Genomic DNA, 17,813 nt, shown 5'->3' with positions numbered 1-17,813 from the left:
TGCTCCGATGTTTAAAGTACCAAGCTCCCGCGCAAACTTAGCGGGGAGCGCCCCGCATCCCCTAACGGCCCTGCGAGCCGCTTAGCCTGCCGAGCGGGATTAAGCTCCGCCCCCCTAGTAATGGCGCCGAAGTATAAAATTCTAAAGGTGCCACTAAAATAAATTTTCTAGTCCTGCAAACTGTCTTTACACAGCCCATACCGTATGAGTGGAGGGGGGTTTATGGTAGCAGGTGGTGAGGATGGATGTCTGTACTCACCGCTGCTTGCAGGATCTCTGATGGAGTGGCCCCGACACGCGCCGCATGCAGCGGTGTCCGGCCACTAACACTCACCGCTGCCATGCTGCCGGAATCTTCTGCTGGTGGAGCGGCCCCGACACGCAGCGGTGTCCGGCCAGCTCAGGAGAGCTCAGTGTCTCCCTCAGCCGGGGCCCATCCCAAGCCGCACGCAGCTGCGATGGGACCCCGCCGGCAGCTCCCGCGGTCCAGACTGGCAGTGGCAAAGCTGCCAGTCTGTGTGTGTGTAAGAAAGAAAAATAAAAATAATAAAGAAAAAAGAAAAAATTCTTCAGCTAAAAACCCAAGTGAACCAGCTCCCTCGGGCACTAACTAAGACTGGCTTAGAAGGAGATAGTAGGGGAGGAGCTAGCCACAGTGTTAGAATTTTAAAGTGCCAGCTCCCAATTACTGCCTACTATTTCCCATTGTAACTACGCTCCAGTGGCCCCTAGTGGATGAAGGAGAAAACCTGTTTTCACCCACTGCTGGCCAGTTTACACTAGGGGGCTATGGGATCCCGGATGCCACCCCCGCAATTTCGCCGCACCAAGAATCGGGGTACCCCTCTAGCGGGGCCCCCGGTTTGTACTCACCACTCTTGTCACCTTCAGGCAAGGCAAAACCTCTCAGGACGGTGGTCCTGCAGTGGGGAAGCGGCTTTGACGCCTTACAGAGGCTGGTAACCGCCCCGCCCCCCGCTTAGCTCCCATGGTGCAGGTATGTTGTTGCCCAATCATACAGAAAGTAACAAAGTTTAAAATAAAATGAAGAAAAATCCTCTGGAGCTCCAGAGTGTGCATCCTCTCCTGAGGGCACATTTTTCTAAACTGCCTGTAGGAGGGGGCATAGAGGGGAGGAGCCAGCACACCCAGTTGAAGAAATTTAAAGTGCACCGGCTCCTTTGGACCCCATCTATACCCCATCATACTAAGACCCCAGTATCCCTTATGGATGCTAGAGAAATAACCTAAATCTCTATGCAGAAAGACAACTTGGTGCCCGGAAGACTCCTGCACTCACCCTACCCACAGTCTCAGTGGCCATCCATTGGCTGAAAGAAAAATGTGCCTTGTCGCCTTCCCCTCTAAACCCAGAGTCTTCACAGTGTCCACCAGATTGGATGGTGGAGGAATAAGGTCAGGATTGTGAAAATACTCACGGTGCACCGAGGACACAGCCACTCTCCATTGGGTATCTCAGGCAGTGGTGGATTTAGACAATGAATATGATAGGATGAGGGACAGGCGTCACAACAAAGTAGTTCCCCTCCATCTTTACAGACACGACAGAACTCCATATGGTGGTCCTCCTCTTCAGGGTCGCCTACAGTCTCATCCAAATCCTCATCGCACTCAGAGATATCCTCTTTGGCCTCCCACTGCACTCCCTCTTTTTCCTAAGACACGAGAAAGACCAGTTAGGACTCCCCAATCCCCAAGCACGGTATTACACAGATAATGGAGCGCATCACTTACGCAATGAGGACAACTCCATTTGCCCTCAGGCGCTTTGTCCATGTCTGGGTCTAGGCAAACCATATGGTAAGCTCGGGGACATGTGTCACACAAGATGATCTCTCCCCCTTGCTGACAAACCTCGCAATAGTCTTGGTGGTCTGTCTCGTAGCCATCTATGCCACCAGGTATTGGTTCCTCTTCACCTGGGAAGAGAAGAACTTCATTATTCATTGCTGTCCATTGCGTACAGTTGCTAAAGTCCAAAAAGGTTTGAGCAGTCACCTTTCTTTTTCTTCTTGGCGGCCTTTAGTCTCTTGCGGCTTCGGCTGCTCTTGCTGGTGGATCCATCAGATACGGACAAGCTGTTCATGCTGCCTTCGTCATAGTCAGAGTCCACGTCGAGGTCCTCCTCCTCGCTCTGATGGAGAGAACAGACACGATGGAACCAGACACCGCAAACCCAAGACCCTTACCAACCCCCTGTTCCCCATTAAAAAGATACTCACAGAGGAGCGCTTGCGTTTTGAACCAAAGCCCGCAAGTTTGATCTTCAAAGGGGCCACTTTCTTGGCTTTAGTTTTCTTAGTCTCTGGGGGCCGGACAATCTTTGGTTTCTTCCTGGCATTGGGTCCTAGAAAAAAAAAAAAAACTGTAATATAAAGCACCGCATAAATTTACTCAATTACTTGCCTACCGATCCCAACTTTAATGTCGTTTCTAGTTCTACTGCAGGAAAATTTTCCCTTCAATCATCACCCTTCGCTAAGGTCGCTGTCCCACCGACAACTACATTCCCGATTCCCAACCGCTAATCCTCATCCACCCACGCTCCTCTCACTTAACCCAGTCACTTGTATGTTCAGTCACCTTTTCCTTCCTTCGTCTTTGCCTTGCGCAGGGGAACTTCAGCTGGTGGTGGAGGTGGGATCGTTACCTCAGTAGAAGCGACCATACTTTCAACCACGGCCACAGCGGCAGCGGCTGCAGCAGCCACAGATGCTCCGGAGCTGCCCTTCAGGGGATTGTTGGTACTGAACTCTCTCCACTTAGCTCCTAGAACCATCATCATCTTAGAGACAGCGATTTTAGGGTTCTTCGCTGCTATGAGAGGCCTAAACGAAGAAGGAATGGGAGTCGTAACCAGAGTGGAAGTGGGGGCAGTGGTGGGGTGAGCCTGTGTGGCCAGATACACAGAAAGAAGAGAAAGGGTATACCTGACGAACTGACTGAAAGCCTTGTAGTTAGTCAGAGTTCTGTAGTCATCCTCCGTGAACACATGATCGATATCTTCCATCCCCCAGTCTTCTAAAAGTTGCCCTGAAGACTTTGGTTCCTGTCAGACAACAGAGCATTGAATACCAGACTATGGGGTAAATGCTAATAGTGCTGCAGCATAACAGGGCACCTCCAAAACATGTACAAACACCGGCGTGTGGGGGGGGCAGAAGACAACTCAATGACATCTCTATCAGTAGCCATAAGCCCCCTCTCCATATTACCTTTGTCCCTAGTCTCTGTACAAGAGTGAGCTAATGATATTAGTTCAGCACTCCTATCTATGGCAATGGAGAATATTTCGCACCGGTGTTTACTGCCAGACACCATTCTCCATACCGCCCATTTAATTCATGAAATTGGTCGTATACCCTATAAATGTGCAGCTGCCATTGGACTACAAGAAGCATTGCAGCATGTCAAACTAACAGCCAGATTCACCAGAGAACTGCATCAATTGGGACATCATATTACCCTTACCATAAGTACTGTATACAGTAGCTGTGGGCATGATCGTCTAATAACATGTATAAAGCTGTATATTACAGAGTGTGAAGAAAAAAGGCTGCTCTGCACATGTGAAGCCTTTATACACTCAGCTCCACTTACTTTAGAATCATCATCGTCATCTTCCTCCTCTTCTCGCTTCACCTTCATTTTCTTTTCCTTCTTCTGTGACAACTTTTTCTTCTTCTTCTTACCAGGTGTGTAATCACTGCCCTCACTATCGGAACGTGCAAGGCCCCCGTCATCTTCCCCAAAATCATTCCCTTCGCCTGAGCTGTCATCTACATCCTGGAAAGGAAACAAGCAGCATCTCTTACGAAGCTCCGGGACAAACACAATCCCTGTAATCCCTCCTCCATTTACCCATCAGTTCTTCATGGCCAAAAACCGAACCCCAGCCCACAGTGTGCTCCATACAGACACCGCCACTTCAAGGCACAGTGTCTGTACACTCACCTCCTTTTTCTGTCTCTTCCCCTTGGTTACTTTGGATTCACGAGGTTTTTTGGGTTTCTTTTTTTTCTTTACTTTAGGAGTTTCCACATCAGACAGATCCTCGTCCAAATCGTCATCGTCTGGAAGGAAGAGAGTTTAAATGTCACATAATACAGTGAGCAGGAACCGGGGTGGGGGTGGGGGGTTAGACACAAGCAACACATGTAAGCTCCTCCAACATGTTCTATGGTTACTAGGGAGGCCAATCCCGGGATCGTCGGGATCCCGGGATTTGGGCCCAAAAATGCCGGGATTTGAATCCCGGGATTGGAGCTTCCAATCCCGGGATTCAAGGGATTACAGTGCACATGTGCGGGAGGGTGGGTGTAAGTAATGACACTTACTATTAGGCGGGCGGCCGCGGCAGCCATGGACAAGCTGAACGCGGCAGCACTTCAAATGTAGCGCCGGCCGCCAGCCAATCAGAGCTGGCAGCTCGGCAGCCAATCAGGGAAGCTGCCGCGGCAGCCAATCAGGAGCCACTGCTGCGACCGCTTCCCTGATTGACTGCCAGTATGCCAGCTCTGGTTGGCTGGCGGCCGGCGCTTCATTTGAAATGCTCCCTCGTTCAGTGAGTCCATGGCTGCCACGGCCGCCCGCCTAATAGTAAGTGTCATTACTTACACCCACCCTCCCTCTCGCGCCGCTACCAACCCTTCCGCGCCGCTACCTACATCCTCTCTCCCGCACCACTACCTACACCCACCCTCCCGCACTGCTACCTACACCCTCCCTACCTCCCGCACCGCTACCTACACCCTCCCTACCTCCCGCACCACTACCTACAACCTCCCTACCTCCCGCACCACTACCTACACCCTCCCTACCTCCCGCACCACTACCTACACCCTCCCTACCTCCCGCACCACTACCTACACCCTCCCTACCTCCCGCACCACTACCTACACCCTCCCTACCTCCCGCACCACTACCTACACCCTCCCTACCTACACCCTCCCTCCAGCGCTGCTCCCTACAACCTTCACTGGTCCCTACTGCAATCCCGGGAATCGACCGTTTTTCAATCCCGAATCCCGGGATTGAAAAAACGGCCCGGGATTGGCCTCCCTAATGGTTACTCTTGTTGTCACAACCAGATGTGGATGATCAACTGGATGAAAGGAGACTTGTCTGTGCTTCCTATACACCTGGTCATGGGGTTATGTGAAAGAGGGGGGCAAGTGTGGTTTAGGAGCAAATGAGCAGAGTAGGGTTAACTGGCCTCCACATATATTATATGATAGGCGGAAAGAGAAGGACAGGTCCCAGCACCCACTAGTTTACAGGGAGGTGTGAGGTGTGTCTGTGTAGGAGTGATGGGGGGCACATGCGGTGGTGTTAAGAGTGTGTGTGTGTGTGTGTGTGTGTGTGTGTGTGTGTGTGTGTGTGTGTGTGTGTGTGTGTGTGTGTGTGTGTGTCCTCTGTGGGGGGGGGTCTGGGTGAATACCAGTGTGGCGGCCATATACGAGGGAGGTGGGAGAGGCGAATCCTGTTGGTAGTAATGACCCTCTGCTCTAGTACCTGGGAAAGCATGACCCACACATAGACACGCCAGGAAGGCAGAAAACGAGGTCAAACCTGGCAAGACAGAGGACCACTCCCACCCCTCGGAGGTTATGCGATCAGTAATTTACAGCTAGTAATAACAATACAGATTTAAAGAGCAACTAAAACCAGGGTACACATTGAAGTGATAGATTAAAAAAATATAAAGATTCAAAACCTTGCGAATGACCCCACGTCTTTGTAGAACACGAGATATCGCATGTGTGTTACAATCTGTTTTGCTACAACCTGATCTTAGCCATTGATGAGGACAGGAGGTCTGCCATGCACGAGGAAAGCTCCCAGGCTGATCTGACATATTCCGGTCAGGTAACATTTGTGTGTGGAGGTTACTCCTAGACATTTTCTGTTAGCAGAACTGTAGTTTAGATATAAAGTGGACCAGCAGAATGAGGAATGTGCATTGGAACACTGGAAGGAGGGGTGTTAATCTAGTAACACCACATAAGAGGAATTGCAGAGATGATAAAGGAACACCTCTACATTAGGGAGGGAGGAGGGGGTGCGTGTGGGTTAGAGCAGGGAGGGGGGTGGGGCAGAGGACACGGTGACGACAGCGTTATGCACACACACACACAATCTCTTCTGGGACACGAGCAGAGGCAGATCAGACAGATTTATCAGCCTGCGCTGCCACTGGTCAGAGACGGGAAGACATCCAGGACAAACAGAGAGAGAGGGGCCATTCCTTGCAGGGCTGCAGCCATTTTGTTTGTGTGATTTACTAGATCCAGCTGTGCTGACCTGGCAGGAAGCGCTGGCGCAGATGGCACGTGAGCAGTGCTGCACCATGCTATATCATCCTACTTCTAGGACACGCACGCTGCACACAATGGCCATATGCAGCAGTGTATAATCATTCCAGTCACATCTCTGCATGAGTGTGGGTTACTCCTTATTGTGGGATTATGAAAAGGATGCCAGCCAAAGCAGGACTGAGCGCCGTTTACACCTGTAGGGATCAATGACCAAGGCCTCATACCCACCATCATTCAGTACCGCGTGTTATGCCGGCGGTTATCACTAGTTGGGTCAGAAAACCGAGTCACACCACATTTTACTGCGAGTTATAAAAATAACCCCTCCTTAGTACCTGACCCTATACACCCCCCCCCCCCCCCCCCCCCCCGAACCCCAATACTTACCTTTGGGAAGTCGGCCGTCAGGGTTTTGGCGCCAGTCACCTCAGTGGTGTCGGTATTCCGGGCTCTGTCACAGGACTGCCGGCATCACAGCCGCTGGGATGCAGACTACATCCCATTCAAGGAATACAGCGATAGAAAGAGGAGCATGGCACACTGGTATATTTGTCACGCTCTGGTACGCACAAGTGGCCGCTGAGATACTAGTCAGGCTAGGGCTCAAATACCATGGCACGCAGCAGGGGACGAGATGGGCAGTAAGAGCAGACTCAAGTAAAGGGTGTGCAGCTTCCTTCTCAAGGGTCAGGACCGCCGCCAGTGTCCTCAGTAACAGCAGTTCATCCCCTAGTAACAGACACGCTGCAGGATTCTATAGTCAGAGGATTGATCTCATGTATACCAGGACACCTGCGTACGCATCAACATGACATCTGGCTAATTACACCAGGGTCCACTATCCAGGTGTACCCAGCCAGATGCCCCTGACCCCAGGGTCCACTATCCAAGCGTACCCAGCCAGATGCCCCTGACCCCAGGCGTACCCAGCCAGAGACCCGTGACCCCGGGTCCACTATCCAGGCGTACCCAGCCAGATGCCCCTGACCCCAGGGTCCACTATCCAGGCGTACCCAGCCAGAGACCCGTGACCCCGGGTCCACTACCCAGGCATACCCAGCCAGAGACCCCTGACCCCAGGTCCACTACCCAGGCGTACCCAGCCAGAGACCCCTGACACCGGGTCCACTACCCAGGCGTACCCAGCCAGAGACACCTGACCCCGGGTCCACTACCCAGGCATACCCAGCCAGAGACACCTGACCCCGGGTCCACTATCAAGGCATAGCCAGCCAGAGACCCCTGAGACCGGGTCCACTATCCGGGCATACCCAGCCAGAGACCCCTGACCCCAGTGTCCACTACCCAGCCAGAGACACCTGACACCGGGTCCACTATCCAGGCATACCCAGCCAGAGACCCCTGACCCCAGTGTCCACTACCCAGGCGTACCCAGCCAGAGACCCCCGACACCGGGTCCACTACCCAGGCATACCCAGCCAGATGCCCCTGACCCCAGGGTCCACTATCCAGGCGTACCCAGCCAGAGACCCCTGGTCCACTATCCAGGCATACCCAGCCAGAAACCCCTGACACCGGGTCCACTATCCAGGCGTACCCAGCCAGAGACCCCTGACACCGGGTCCACTACCCAGGCATACCCAGCCAGAGACCCCTGACACCGGGTCCACTACCCAGGCATACCCAGCCAGAGACCCGACACCGGGTCCACTATCCAGGCGTACCCAGCCAGAGACCCCTGACCCCAGGGTCCAATAATCAGGCGTACCCAGCCAGAGACCCCTGACCCCGGGTCCACTATCCAGGCATACCCAGCCAGAGACCCCTGACACCGGGTCCACTATCCAGGCGTACCCAGCCAGAGACCCCTGACACCGGGTCCACTACCCAGGCGTACCCAGCCAGAGACCCCTGACACCGGGTCCACTACCCAGGCGTACCCAGCCAGAGACCCCTGACACCGGGTCCACTACCCAGGCATACCCAGCCAGAGACCCCTGACACCGGGTCCACTATCCAGGCGTACCCAGCCAGAGACCCCTGACCCCAGGGTCCAATAATCAGGCGTACCCAGCCAGAGACCCCTGACACCGGGTCCACTACCCAGGCATACCCAGCCAGAGACCCCTGACACCGGGTCCACTATCCAGGCGTACCCAGCCAGAGACCCCTGACCCCAGGGTCCAATAATCAGGCGTACCCAGCCAGAGACCCCTGACACCGGGTCCACTATCCAGGCGTACCCAGCCAGAGACCCCTGACACCGGGTCCACTACCCAGGCGTACCCAGCCAGAGACCCCTGACCCCAGGGTCCAATAATCAGGCGTACCCAGCCAGAGACCCCTGACCCCAGGGTCCAATAATCAGGCATACCCAGCCAGAGACCACTCACATTAGGGTGGGCACAAGTGATGGACAAATAAATTGATTTAAGCATCTTCCAGCCTGTTCCGAGAGGCATGGATGAGATCAGTAGTGTTAGGGTATGCTGATCCTTGTAGTGACATAATGGGAGGATCTTGTGGTCACTACAAGTAAGTTGGCTCTCAATTTAAAAATACATAAATGTATGACCCAAAGCCAGTGCTATTATCATGTAGTGTAGGACCACCAGAGCAGGGGGGCCTTGCCATGTCTGGTGGCTTACCATATGTTAGCAAATGTATGTAAGAGATCTCTTCATTACTACATGTAGGCTTAGGTCTTTTACTGGTCCATTGCTATGTGCTGGGGCACTTGTTTGTTATTCCTAGTCTAAATGAATCCCTTCTTTACATGCACCTGTTATGGACCAATAAACGGATCTGAGCAACAACCATTCTGTGTATCCATATCCAGGTGTACCCAGCCACAGACCACTCACCCCAGGGTCCAATATCTAGGTATCTTCAGCCAGAGACCACTCACCCCAGGGTCCAATATCCAAGCGTACCCAGTGAGAGACCACTCACACGAGAGTCCAATATTAAGGTGTACCCAGCCAGAGACAACTAACACCAGGGTCCGATATCCAGGTATACCCAACAAGAGACCAATTACCACAGGTCCAATATCCAGGTGTACCCAGTCATAGTCCACTCACCCCAGGGTCCAATATCCTAGCGTACCCAGCGAAAGACCATTCACGTGTCCTCTGCCAGAAACCAAATCACACCAAGGTCAGATATCAAGGCGTACCCAGCCAGAGACCACGCACACCACAGTCCAACATCCAGGCGTACCCAGCCAGAGACCACTCACATCAGGGTCCAATATGCAGATTTACTCAACGAGAAACCACTCACACCAGCATCCGATTCCAGGTGTACCCAGCGAGGCACCACTCACACCAGCATCCAATTCCAAGTGTACCCAGCGAGGCACCACTCACACCAGCATCCGATTCCAGGTATACCCAGCGAGGCACCACTCACACCAGCATCTGATTCCAGGTGAACCTAGCAAAACACCACTCACACCAGCATCAGATTCCAGGTGAACCTAGCAAAACACCACTCACACCAGCATCTGATTCCAGGTGTACCCAGCGAGGCACCACTCACACCAGCATCTGATTCCAGGTGTACCCAGCGAGGCACCACTCACACCAGCATCCGATTCCAGGTGAACCTAGCAAAACACCACTCACACCAGCATCTGATTCCAGGTGTACCCAGCGAGGCACCACTCACACCAGCATCTGATTCCAGGTGTACCCAGCGAGGCACCACTCACACCAGCATCCGATTCCAGGTGAACCTAGCAAAACACCACTCACACCAGCATCTGATTCCAGGTGTATCCAGCGAGGCACCACTCACACCAGCATCCGATTCCAGGTGAACCTAGCAAAACACCACTCACACCAGCATCTGATTCCAGGTGTACCCAGCGAGGCACCACTCACACCTGCATCCAATTCCAAGTGTATCCCAGCGAGGCACCACTCACACCAGCATCCGATTCCAAGTGTACCCAGCGAGGCACCACTCACACCAGCATCCGATTCCAGGTGGACCTAGCGAGGCACCACTCACACCAGCATCCGATTCCAGGTGGACCTAGCGAGGCACCACTCGAACCAGCATCTGATGCCAGGTGTACCCAGCGAGGCACCACTCACACCAGCATCTGATGCCAGGTGTACGGGCAGGTGTTATTCCATGTGTGCTCAACCATAGACCACTCACACCAGCATTCATATCCAGGTGTGCCCAGCAAGATGACATTCACATCAGTCTCTATTACGTGTATATAGGAGAGTCAGCAGTCATATCAGATGACCTAGCGAGACACCAGACACAATCTGCATCTGATTCCTGGAGTAAATGGCGGCAGTCACATGCCCGTATTATTCTAGCTGTAAATGGTGAGTCACACTGCGTAGATGCGGAGACACCAGTCATATCACAGTCCTAACCAAGACTTAACACGGTGTATCCCAGGTGTATATGGCGAGAGTCACCCTGCAGTATTATAGGTGTATACAGTGAGACAGCCGCCGTGCAGTATTATTCTAGGTCTATATGGCGAAAGCCAACCTGCAGTGTAATTATAGGTGTATACGGTGAGACAGCCGCCGTGCAGTGTTATTGTAGGTGTATACGGTGAGACAGCCGCCGTGCAGTGTTATTATAGGTGTATATGGTGGGACAGCCGCAGCGCAATGTTATTCTAGGTGTAAGCTCCACTGGGACAGGAACAAATATGAACATCTGCAATAAGTCTCTATAGTGTGGTGTAATGTGCACACACTATATAAAGGTTAATGAATTCATAAATAAAATGATACTGCAGTATCATTCTAGGTGTATATGGCGAGACCGTTATCGTGCAGTATTTTTATAAGGTGTAATGTGAAAGCAGATAAGAACCACTTGGCCCATCTAGTCTGCCCTAAACATCTACACACTCACTCGGGTTCATTTTTGTTAGGAGTAAATTAACCTACAATACCAGTACAGTATATTTTTGTATTGTGGGAGGAAACCCACACACGCACAGGGAGAACATACAAACTCCACACAGGTCCATGGTGGGACTCAAACCCGTGACACCAGTGCTGTGTGGCAGTAATGCTAACCATTACACCATCTGTACTGCCCTATATATAGCAAGTATTATCCCAGGTGTGTATGGGGAGACGGTCACCCACAAGTATTATCCCAGGTGTATATGGGGAGATGGTCACCAGCAAGTATTATCCCAGGTGTGTATGGGGCGGGGGGGAGGGGGGCAGTCACCCGGCAGTATTATCCAAGGTGTATATGGGGGGGGGGGGGGGGGGGGGGGGGGGGAGACGGTCACCCGGCAGTATTATCCCAGGTGTATATGGGGGGATGGTCACCCGGCAGTATTATCCCAGGTGTATATGGGGGGGGACGGTCACCCGCAAGTATTATCCCAGGTGTGTATGGGGAGACGGTCACCCACAAGTATTATCCCAGGTGTGTATGGGGTGGGGGGGAGGGGGGCAGTCACCCACAAGTATTATCCCAGGTGTTTATGGGGAGGGACAGTCAACCATACAGTGTTACCCCAGGTGTGTATGGGGGGACAGTCAACCATACAGTGTTACCCCAGGTGTATATGGGGAGACGGTCACCGTACAGTATTATCCCAGGTGTATATGGGGAGACGGTCACCGTACAGTATTATCCCAGGTGTATATGGGGAGACGGTCACCGTACAGTATTATCCCAGGTGTATATGGGGAGACGGTCACCGTACAGTATTATCCCAGGTGTATATGGGGAGACGGTCACCGTACAGTATTATCCCAGGTGTATATGGGGAGACGGTCACCGTACAGTATTATCCCAGGTGTATATGGGGAGACGGTCACCGTACAGTATTATCCCAGGTGTATATGGGGAGACGGTCACCGTACAGTATTATCCCAGGTGTATATGGGGAGACGGTCACCGTACAGTATTATCCCAGGTGTATATGGGGAGACGGTCACCGTACAGTATTATCCCAGGTGTATATGGGGAGACGGTCACCGTACAGTATTATCCCAGGTGTATATGGGGAGACGGTCACCGTACAGTATTATCCCAGGTGTGTATGGGGAGACAGTCACATGGCAGTATTATCCCAGGTGTATATGGGGAGACAGTCACCCGGCAGTATTATCCCAGGTCCCAGGTGTGTATGGGGGTACAGTCACCCGGCAGTATTATCCCAGGTGTATATGGGGAGGAGACAGTCACATGGCAGTATTATCCCAGGTGTATATGGGGGGGACAGTCACCCAGCAGTATTATCCCAGGTGTGTATGGGGGGGGGGACAGTCACATGACAGTATTATCCCAGGTGTATATGGGGAGACAGTCACATGGCAGTATTATCCCAGGTGTGTATGGGGAGACGGTCACCATACAGTATTATCCCAGGTGTGTATGGGGGTGACTGTCATCGTGCAGTATTATCCCTAGGTGTATACGGGGAGACGGTCACACTGCAGTATTATCCCAGGTGTATATGGGGAGACTGTCATCATGCAGTATTATCCCAGGTTGTATATGGGGAGACGGTCACCCACAAGTATTATCCCAGGTGTATATGGGGAGACGGTCACCGTACAGTATTATCCCAGGTGTATATGGGGGAGACGGTCACCGTACAGTATTATCCCAGGTGTATATGGGGAGACGGTCACCGTACAGTATTATCCCAGGGTGTATATGGGGGAGACTGTCATCATGCAGTATTATCCCAGGTGTATATGGGGAGACTGTCATCATGCAGTATTAGCCCAGGTGTATATGGGGGAGACGGGTCACCCACAAGTATTATCCCAGGTGTATATGGGGAGATGGTCACCAGCAAGTATTATCTCAGGTGCGTATGGGGTGGGGGGAGAGGGGGGGGCAGTTACCCGGGCAGTATTATCCCAGGTGTATATGGGGGGGGGACGGTCACCCGGCAGTATTATCCCAGGTGTATATGGGGGGGGGACGGTCACCCGGCAGTATTATCCCAGGTGTATATGGGGGGGGGGACGGTCATCCGGCAGTATTATCCCAGGTGTATATGGGGGGGGGGGGGGGGGACGGTCACCCGGCAGTATTATCCCAGGTGTATATGGGTGGGGGGGGGACGGTCACCCGGCAGTATTATCCCAGGTGTATATGGGGGGGGGGGGGACGGGTCACCCGGCAGTATTATCCCAGGTGTATATGGGGGGGGGGACGGTCACCCGGCAGTATTATCCCAGGTGTATATGGGGGGGGGGGGGGGGGGGGGGGACGGTCACCCGGCAGTATTATCCCAGGTGTATATGGGGGGGGGGGGGGGGGGGGAGGACGGTCACACGGCAGTATTATCCCAGGTGTATATGGGGGGGGGGGGGGGGGGGACGGTCACCCGGCAGTATTATCCCAGGTGTATATGGGGGGGGGGGGACGGTCACCCACAAGTATTATCCCAGGTGTGTATGGGGTGGTGGGGGGAGGGGGGCAGTCACCCACAAGTATTATCCCAGGTGTATATGGGGAGGGACAGTCAACCATACAGTGTTACCCGCCAGGTGTGTATGGGGGGGGGGGGGGGGGGGGGGGACAGTCAACCATACAGTGTTACCCCAGGTGTGTATGGGGGGGGGGGGGGGGGGGTGGGGGGGGGGGACAGTCAACCATACAGTATTATCCCAGGTGTATATGGGGAGAACTGTCACCGTACAGTATTATCCCAGGTGTATATGGGGAGACGTCACCGTACAGTATTATCCCAGGTGTATATGGGGAGGACGGTCACCGTACAGTATTATCCCAGGTGTATATGGGGAGACGGTCACCGTACAGTATTATCCCAGGTGTATATGGGGAGACGGTCACCGTACAGTATTATCCCAGGTGTATATGGGGAGACGGTCACCGTTACAGTATTATCCCAGGTGTATATGGGGAGACGGTCACCGTTACAGTATTATCCCAGGTGTATATGGGGAGACGGTCACCGTACAGTATTATCCCAGGTGTATATGGGGAGACGGTCACCGTACAGTATTATCTCAGGTGTATATGGGGAGACGGTCATCATGCAGTATTATCCCAGGTGTATATGGGGAGACTGTCATCATGCAGTATTAGCCCCAGGTGTATATGGGGGAGACGGTCACCATGCAGTATTAGCCCAGGGTGTATATGGGGGAGACGGTCACCGTACAGTATTATCCCAGGTGTATATGGGGAGACGGTCACCGTACAGTATTATCCCAGGTGTATATGGGGAGACGGTCACCGTTACAGTATTATCCCAGGTGTATATGGGGAGACTGTCACCGTACAGTATTATCCCAGGTGTATATGGGGAGACGGTCACCGTACAGTATTATCCCAGGTGTATATGGGGAGACGGTCACCGTACAGTATTATCTCAGGTGTATATGGGGGAGACGGTCATCATGCAGTATTATCCCAGGTGTATATGGGGAGACTGTCACCATGCAGTATTAGCCCAGGTGTATATGGGGAGACGGTCACCATGCAGTATTAGCCCAGGTGTATATGGGGAGACGGTCACCGTACAGTATTATCCCAGGTGTATATGGGGAGACGGTCACCGTACAGTATTATCCCAGGTGTATATGGGGAGACGGTCACCGTACAGTATTATCCCAGGTGTATATGGGGAGACGGTCACCGTACAGTATTATCCCAGGTGTATATGGGGAGACGGTCACCGTACAGTATTATCCCAGGTGTGTATGGGGGGGGGGGGACAGTCACCCAGGCAGTATTATCCCAAGCGTGTATGGGTGGACAGTCACCCAGCAGTATTATCCCCAAGCGTGTATGGGGGTACAGTCACCCGGCAGTATTATCCCAAGCGTGTATGGGGGGTACAGTCACCCTGGCAGTATTATCCCAGGTGTATATGGGGAGACAGTCACATGGCAGTATTATCCCAGGTGTATATGGGGGGGGGGGGGGGGGGGGGGGGGACAGTCACCCAGCAGTATTATCCCAGGTGTGTATGGGGGGACAGTCACATGGCAGTATTATCCCAGGTGTATATGGGGGAGACAGTCACATGGCAGTATTATCCCAGGTGTATATGGGGAGACAGTCACCGTGCAGTATTATCCTAGGTGTATATGGGGTGACTGTCATCGTGCAGTATTATCCTAGGTGTATATGGGGAGACTGTCACAGTACAGTATTATCCCAGGTGTATATGGGGAGACTGTCACAGTACAGTATTATCCCAGGTGTATATGGGGGAGACTGTCACAGTACAGTATTATCCCAGGTGTATATGGGGAGACTGTCACAGTACAGTATTATCCCAGGTGTATATGGGGAGAGACGGTCACCGTACAGTATTATCCCAGGTGTATATGGGGAGACGGTCACCGTACAGTATTATCCCAGGTGTATATGGGGAGACGGTCACCGTACAGTATTATCCCAGGTGTATATGGGGAGACGGTCACCGTACAGTATTATCCCAGGTGTATATGGGGAGACGGTCACCGTACAGTATTATCCCAGGTGTATATGGGGAGACGGTCACCGTACAGTATTATCCCAGGTGTATATGGGGAGACTGTCACAGTACAGTATTATCCCAGGTGTATATGGGGGAGACTGTCAACCGTACAGTATTATCCCAGGTGTATATGGGGAGACGGTCACCGTACAGTATTATCCCAGGTGTATATGGGGGTGACTGTCATCGTGCAGTATTATCCCAGGTGTATATGGGGAGACGGTCACACTGCAGCATTCTGCTAAGTGCATATGGTGAGACAGTCACATGTGACAGCCCTCAGGTCACTGTGCAGTTGCTGGGTAGAACAAAAGCCCGGGAAAGGCAGGGACAGCAGCTCACATATGGGGGGGAGGGGGGAGCACAGGAGGAGGAGACATGGACAGATACTGGAGAAAGAGGTACATGCAGAGCAGTACCTTTAGGAGAATAGGACAGAAAGACACTGAGCCGGAGAACAGGCCGACATCCAGGCCTGCGGCCCAGTGTTCCTGTATGTGAGGAGGAGATGCAGAAAAGCACATGCAGAGGGAGGTGGGGGCTTCCCCGTGTCTGACAGCCCCTCCCGCCCATACTGCACACGCAGCTCTGCAAGGGGGGGGGGTAGCTTTTGTTTCTTTAGGACAGGACAGTAAATGGCTGCTTTACTTTTTTACTTTGACAAGATGGCAGCACCCAAAAACCACCCATACCGCAGCTGTACCTCACATTCGCCAAAACCAGGAAGCGTGTATGGATTTGGGAACCCCAGACGCCTCCTCCGGTAATATTACAAGTCAATAACACCTTAACTACCAGGTTGTAAATAGATTAAAGGTATCATTTATTTGTCCTTTATGCGGTTATCAAATCCTAACTTTTCTTATAATCTCAATATACTATTAAATGACGAGAAGGATCATTCACCAGAGAGATCATAAAACACAATATACTCTGCAGACGGCCCTAATACTGCATCTTTCAGGTTACAGATAGGGTGTCTCTTTATAGTACTGATCCAAGCCACATACAAGTAGATATTATCTGTATTTATATAGTGCCATTGATTTCCGAAAGAGCTGTAACAAGAACATACACACACTGACCACAGCAGCAATTACTAGGCCTGGAAAATTCAGTATTCACAAAACACGTTACGTACACAGCCAAGACACCTATATAGACACAAGCATCAGCCCACAAACCCAATCTACATCAGTATCATATAGGTGTATATATCCCCCCCGTTACACAGACAGAACCATATACACCCAACATAGAAGAGAGAACAACTTCTCCCGACCAGGCAAGATAAAGGACAGCACTCAGGCACAGTATAAAAAATGTGCTCTCGTACATCATTGCTGCAAACACCCCAGCTTGTCGCTCCAGGTCCATACCACTCTGCTAGGCCAGGTGTCTTGCTCATCCTTTCACTTGAAAATGTGTACAAGTCACAATGCTTAGAACGCACCAGCAGCCTGCGCTGATTAATTTGATATGCGACACATATATCTGTGTGTGACTGAGCCTGAATCTGTATACGAAGTGCTACAATGCAGCAGCTTTTTCCCCGCACTAAGTTAGGTTGTGCTTCATAAACAGACGCCGTCCCAAACACACACCTGTGTCACACAAAATTAATCAGCGTAGTCTCCTGTTGGCGTTTCAGGTGAAGACACGGAAAGATGGCCACCAGTATCAGAGTCGCACAGGACCTGCAGCTCACATGCACCAGGTGTCTCATGAAATATTGGCAGCTATTCAATTGTTTTGCACTGGCAGCCATAAAATGGCGCTCGATGGAGCAATTCAATTGTTGCTACGTTTGGGCGTGATGGTGCCAGCATTTCAACTCGCCACCCTTGCCTCCCCCGGTCACACCCATTAAGTTTAGTCAGGTTTAACCTCTATGGGCGCGATAGCTGCAATAAACAAAAATTTAATATTGCCCCGCTTTCCTCCGTCACATTAGGCGCGATATAACAATTGAATATCACCCATTGAAGCTATTTGCATGAGGACACATCTGTATAATGAAAAGTCGTAGGTGGTGG

General features: G+C 52.1%; 1 protein-coding gene across 6 annotated transcripts in view; it reads right to left on the bottom strand.

Moving 5' to 3' along the window:
- The window catches only part of CHD4 (chromodomain helicase DNA binding protein 4), a 42,191-nt gene that overhangs the window by 21,482 nt on the left and 2,896 nt on the right, over positions 1-17,813 (bottom strand). For 5 of the 6 annotated variants that reach the window (XM_063962423.1, XM_063962427.1, XM_063962425.1 and 2 more), the window contains exons 3-10: positions 3,976-4,094; positions 3,622-3,807; positions 2,952-3,070; positions 2,605-2,849; positions 2,244-2,368; positions 2,020-2,155; positions 1,756-1,940; positions 1,440-1,676 (exon numbers count right to left, since the gene is read on the bottom strand). In XM_063962423.1, the coding sequence (XP_063818493.1) occupies positions 1,440-1,676; positions 1,756-1,940; positions 2,020-2,155; positions 2,244-2,368; positions 2,605-2,849; positions 2,952-3,070; positions 3,622-3,807; positions 3,976-4,094 (1,352 nt within the window). The remainder of the gene's footprint in view (positions 1-1,439; positions 1,677-1,755; positions 1,941-2,019; positions 2,156-2,243; positions 2,369-2,604; positions 2,850-2,951; positions 3,071-3,621; positions 3,808-3,975; positions 4,095-17,813) is intronic. The other variant, XM_063962428.1, reaches the window with a different exon arrangement.

The sequence above is a fragment of the Pseudophryne corroboree genome, chromosome 3 (assembly GCF_028390025.1).
Source record: "Pseudophryne corroboree isolate aPseCor3 chromosome 3, aPseCor3.hap2, whole genome shotgun sequence".
Lineage (NCBI taxonomy): Eukaryota > Metazoa > Chordata > Amphibia > Anura > Myobatrachidae > Pseudophryne > Pseudophryne corroboree.
This window is presented reverse-complemented; position numbering and strand designations above follow the sequence as displayed.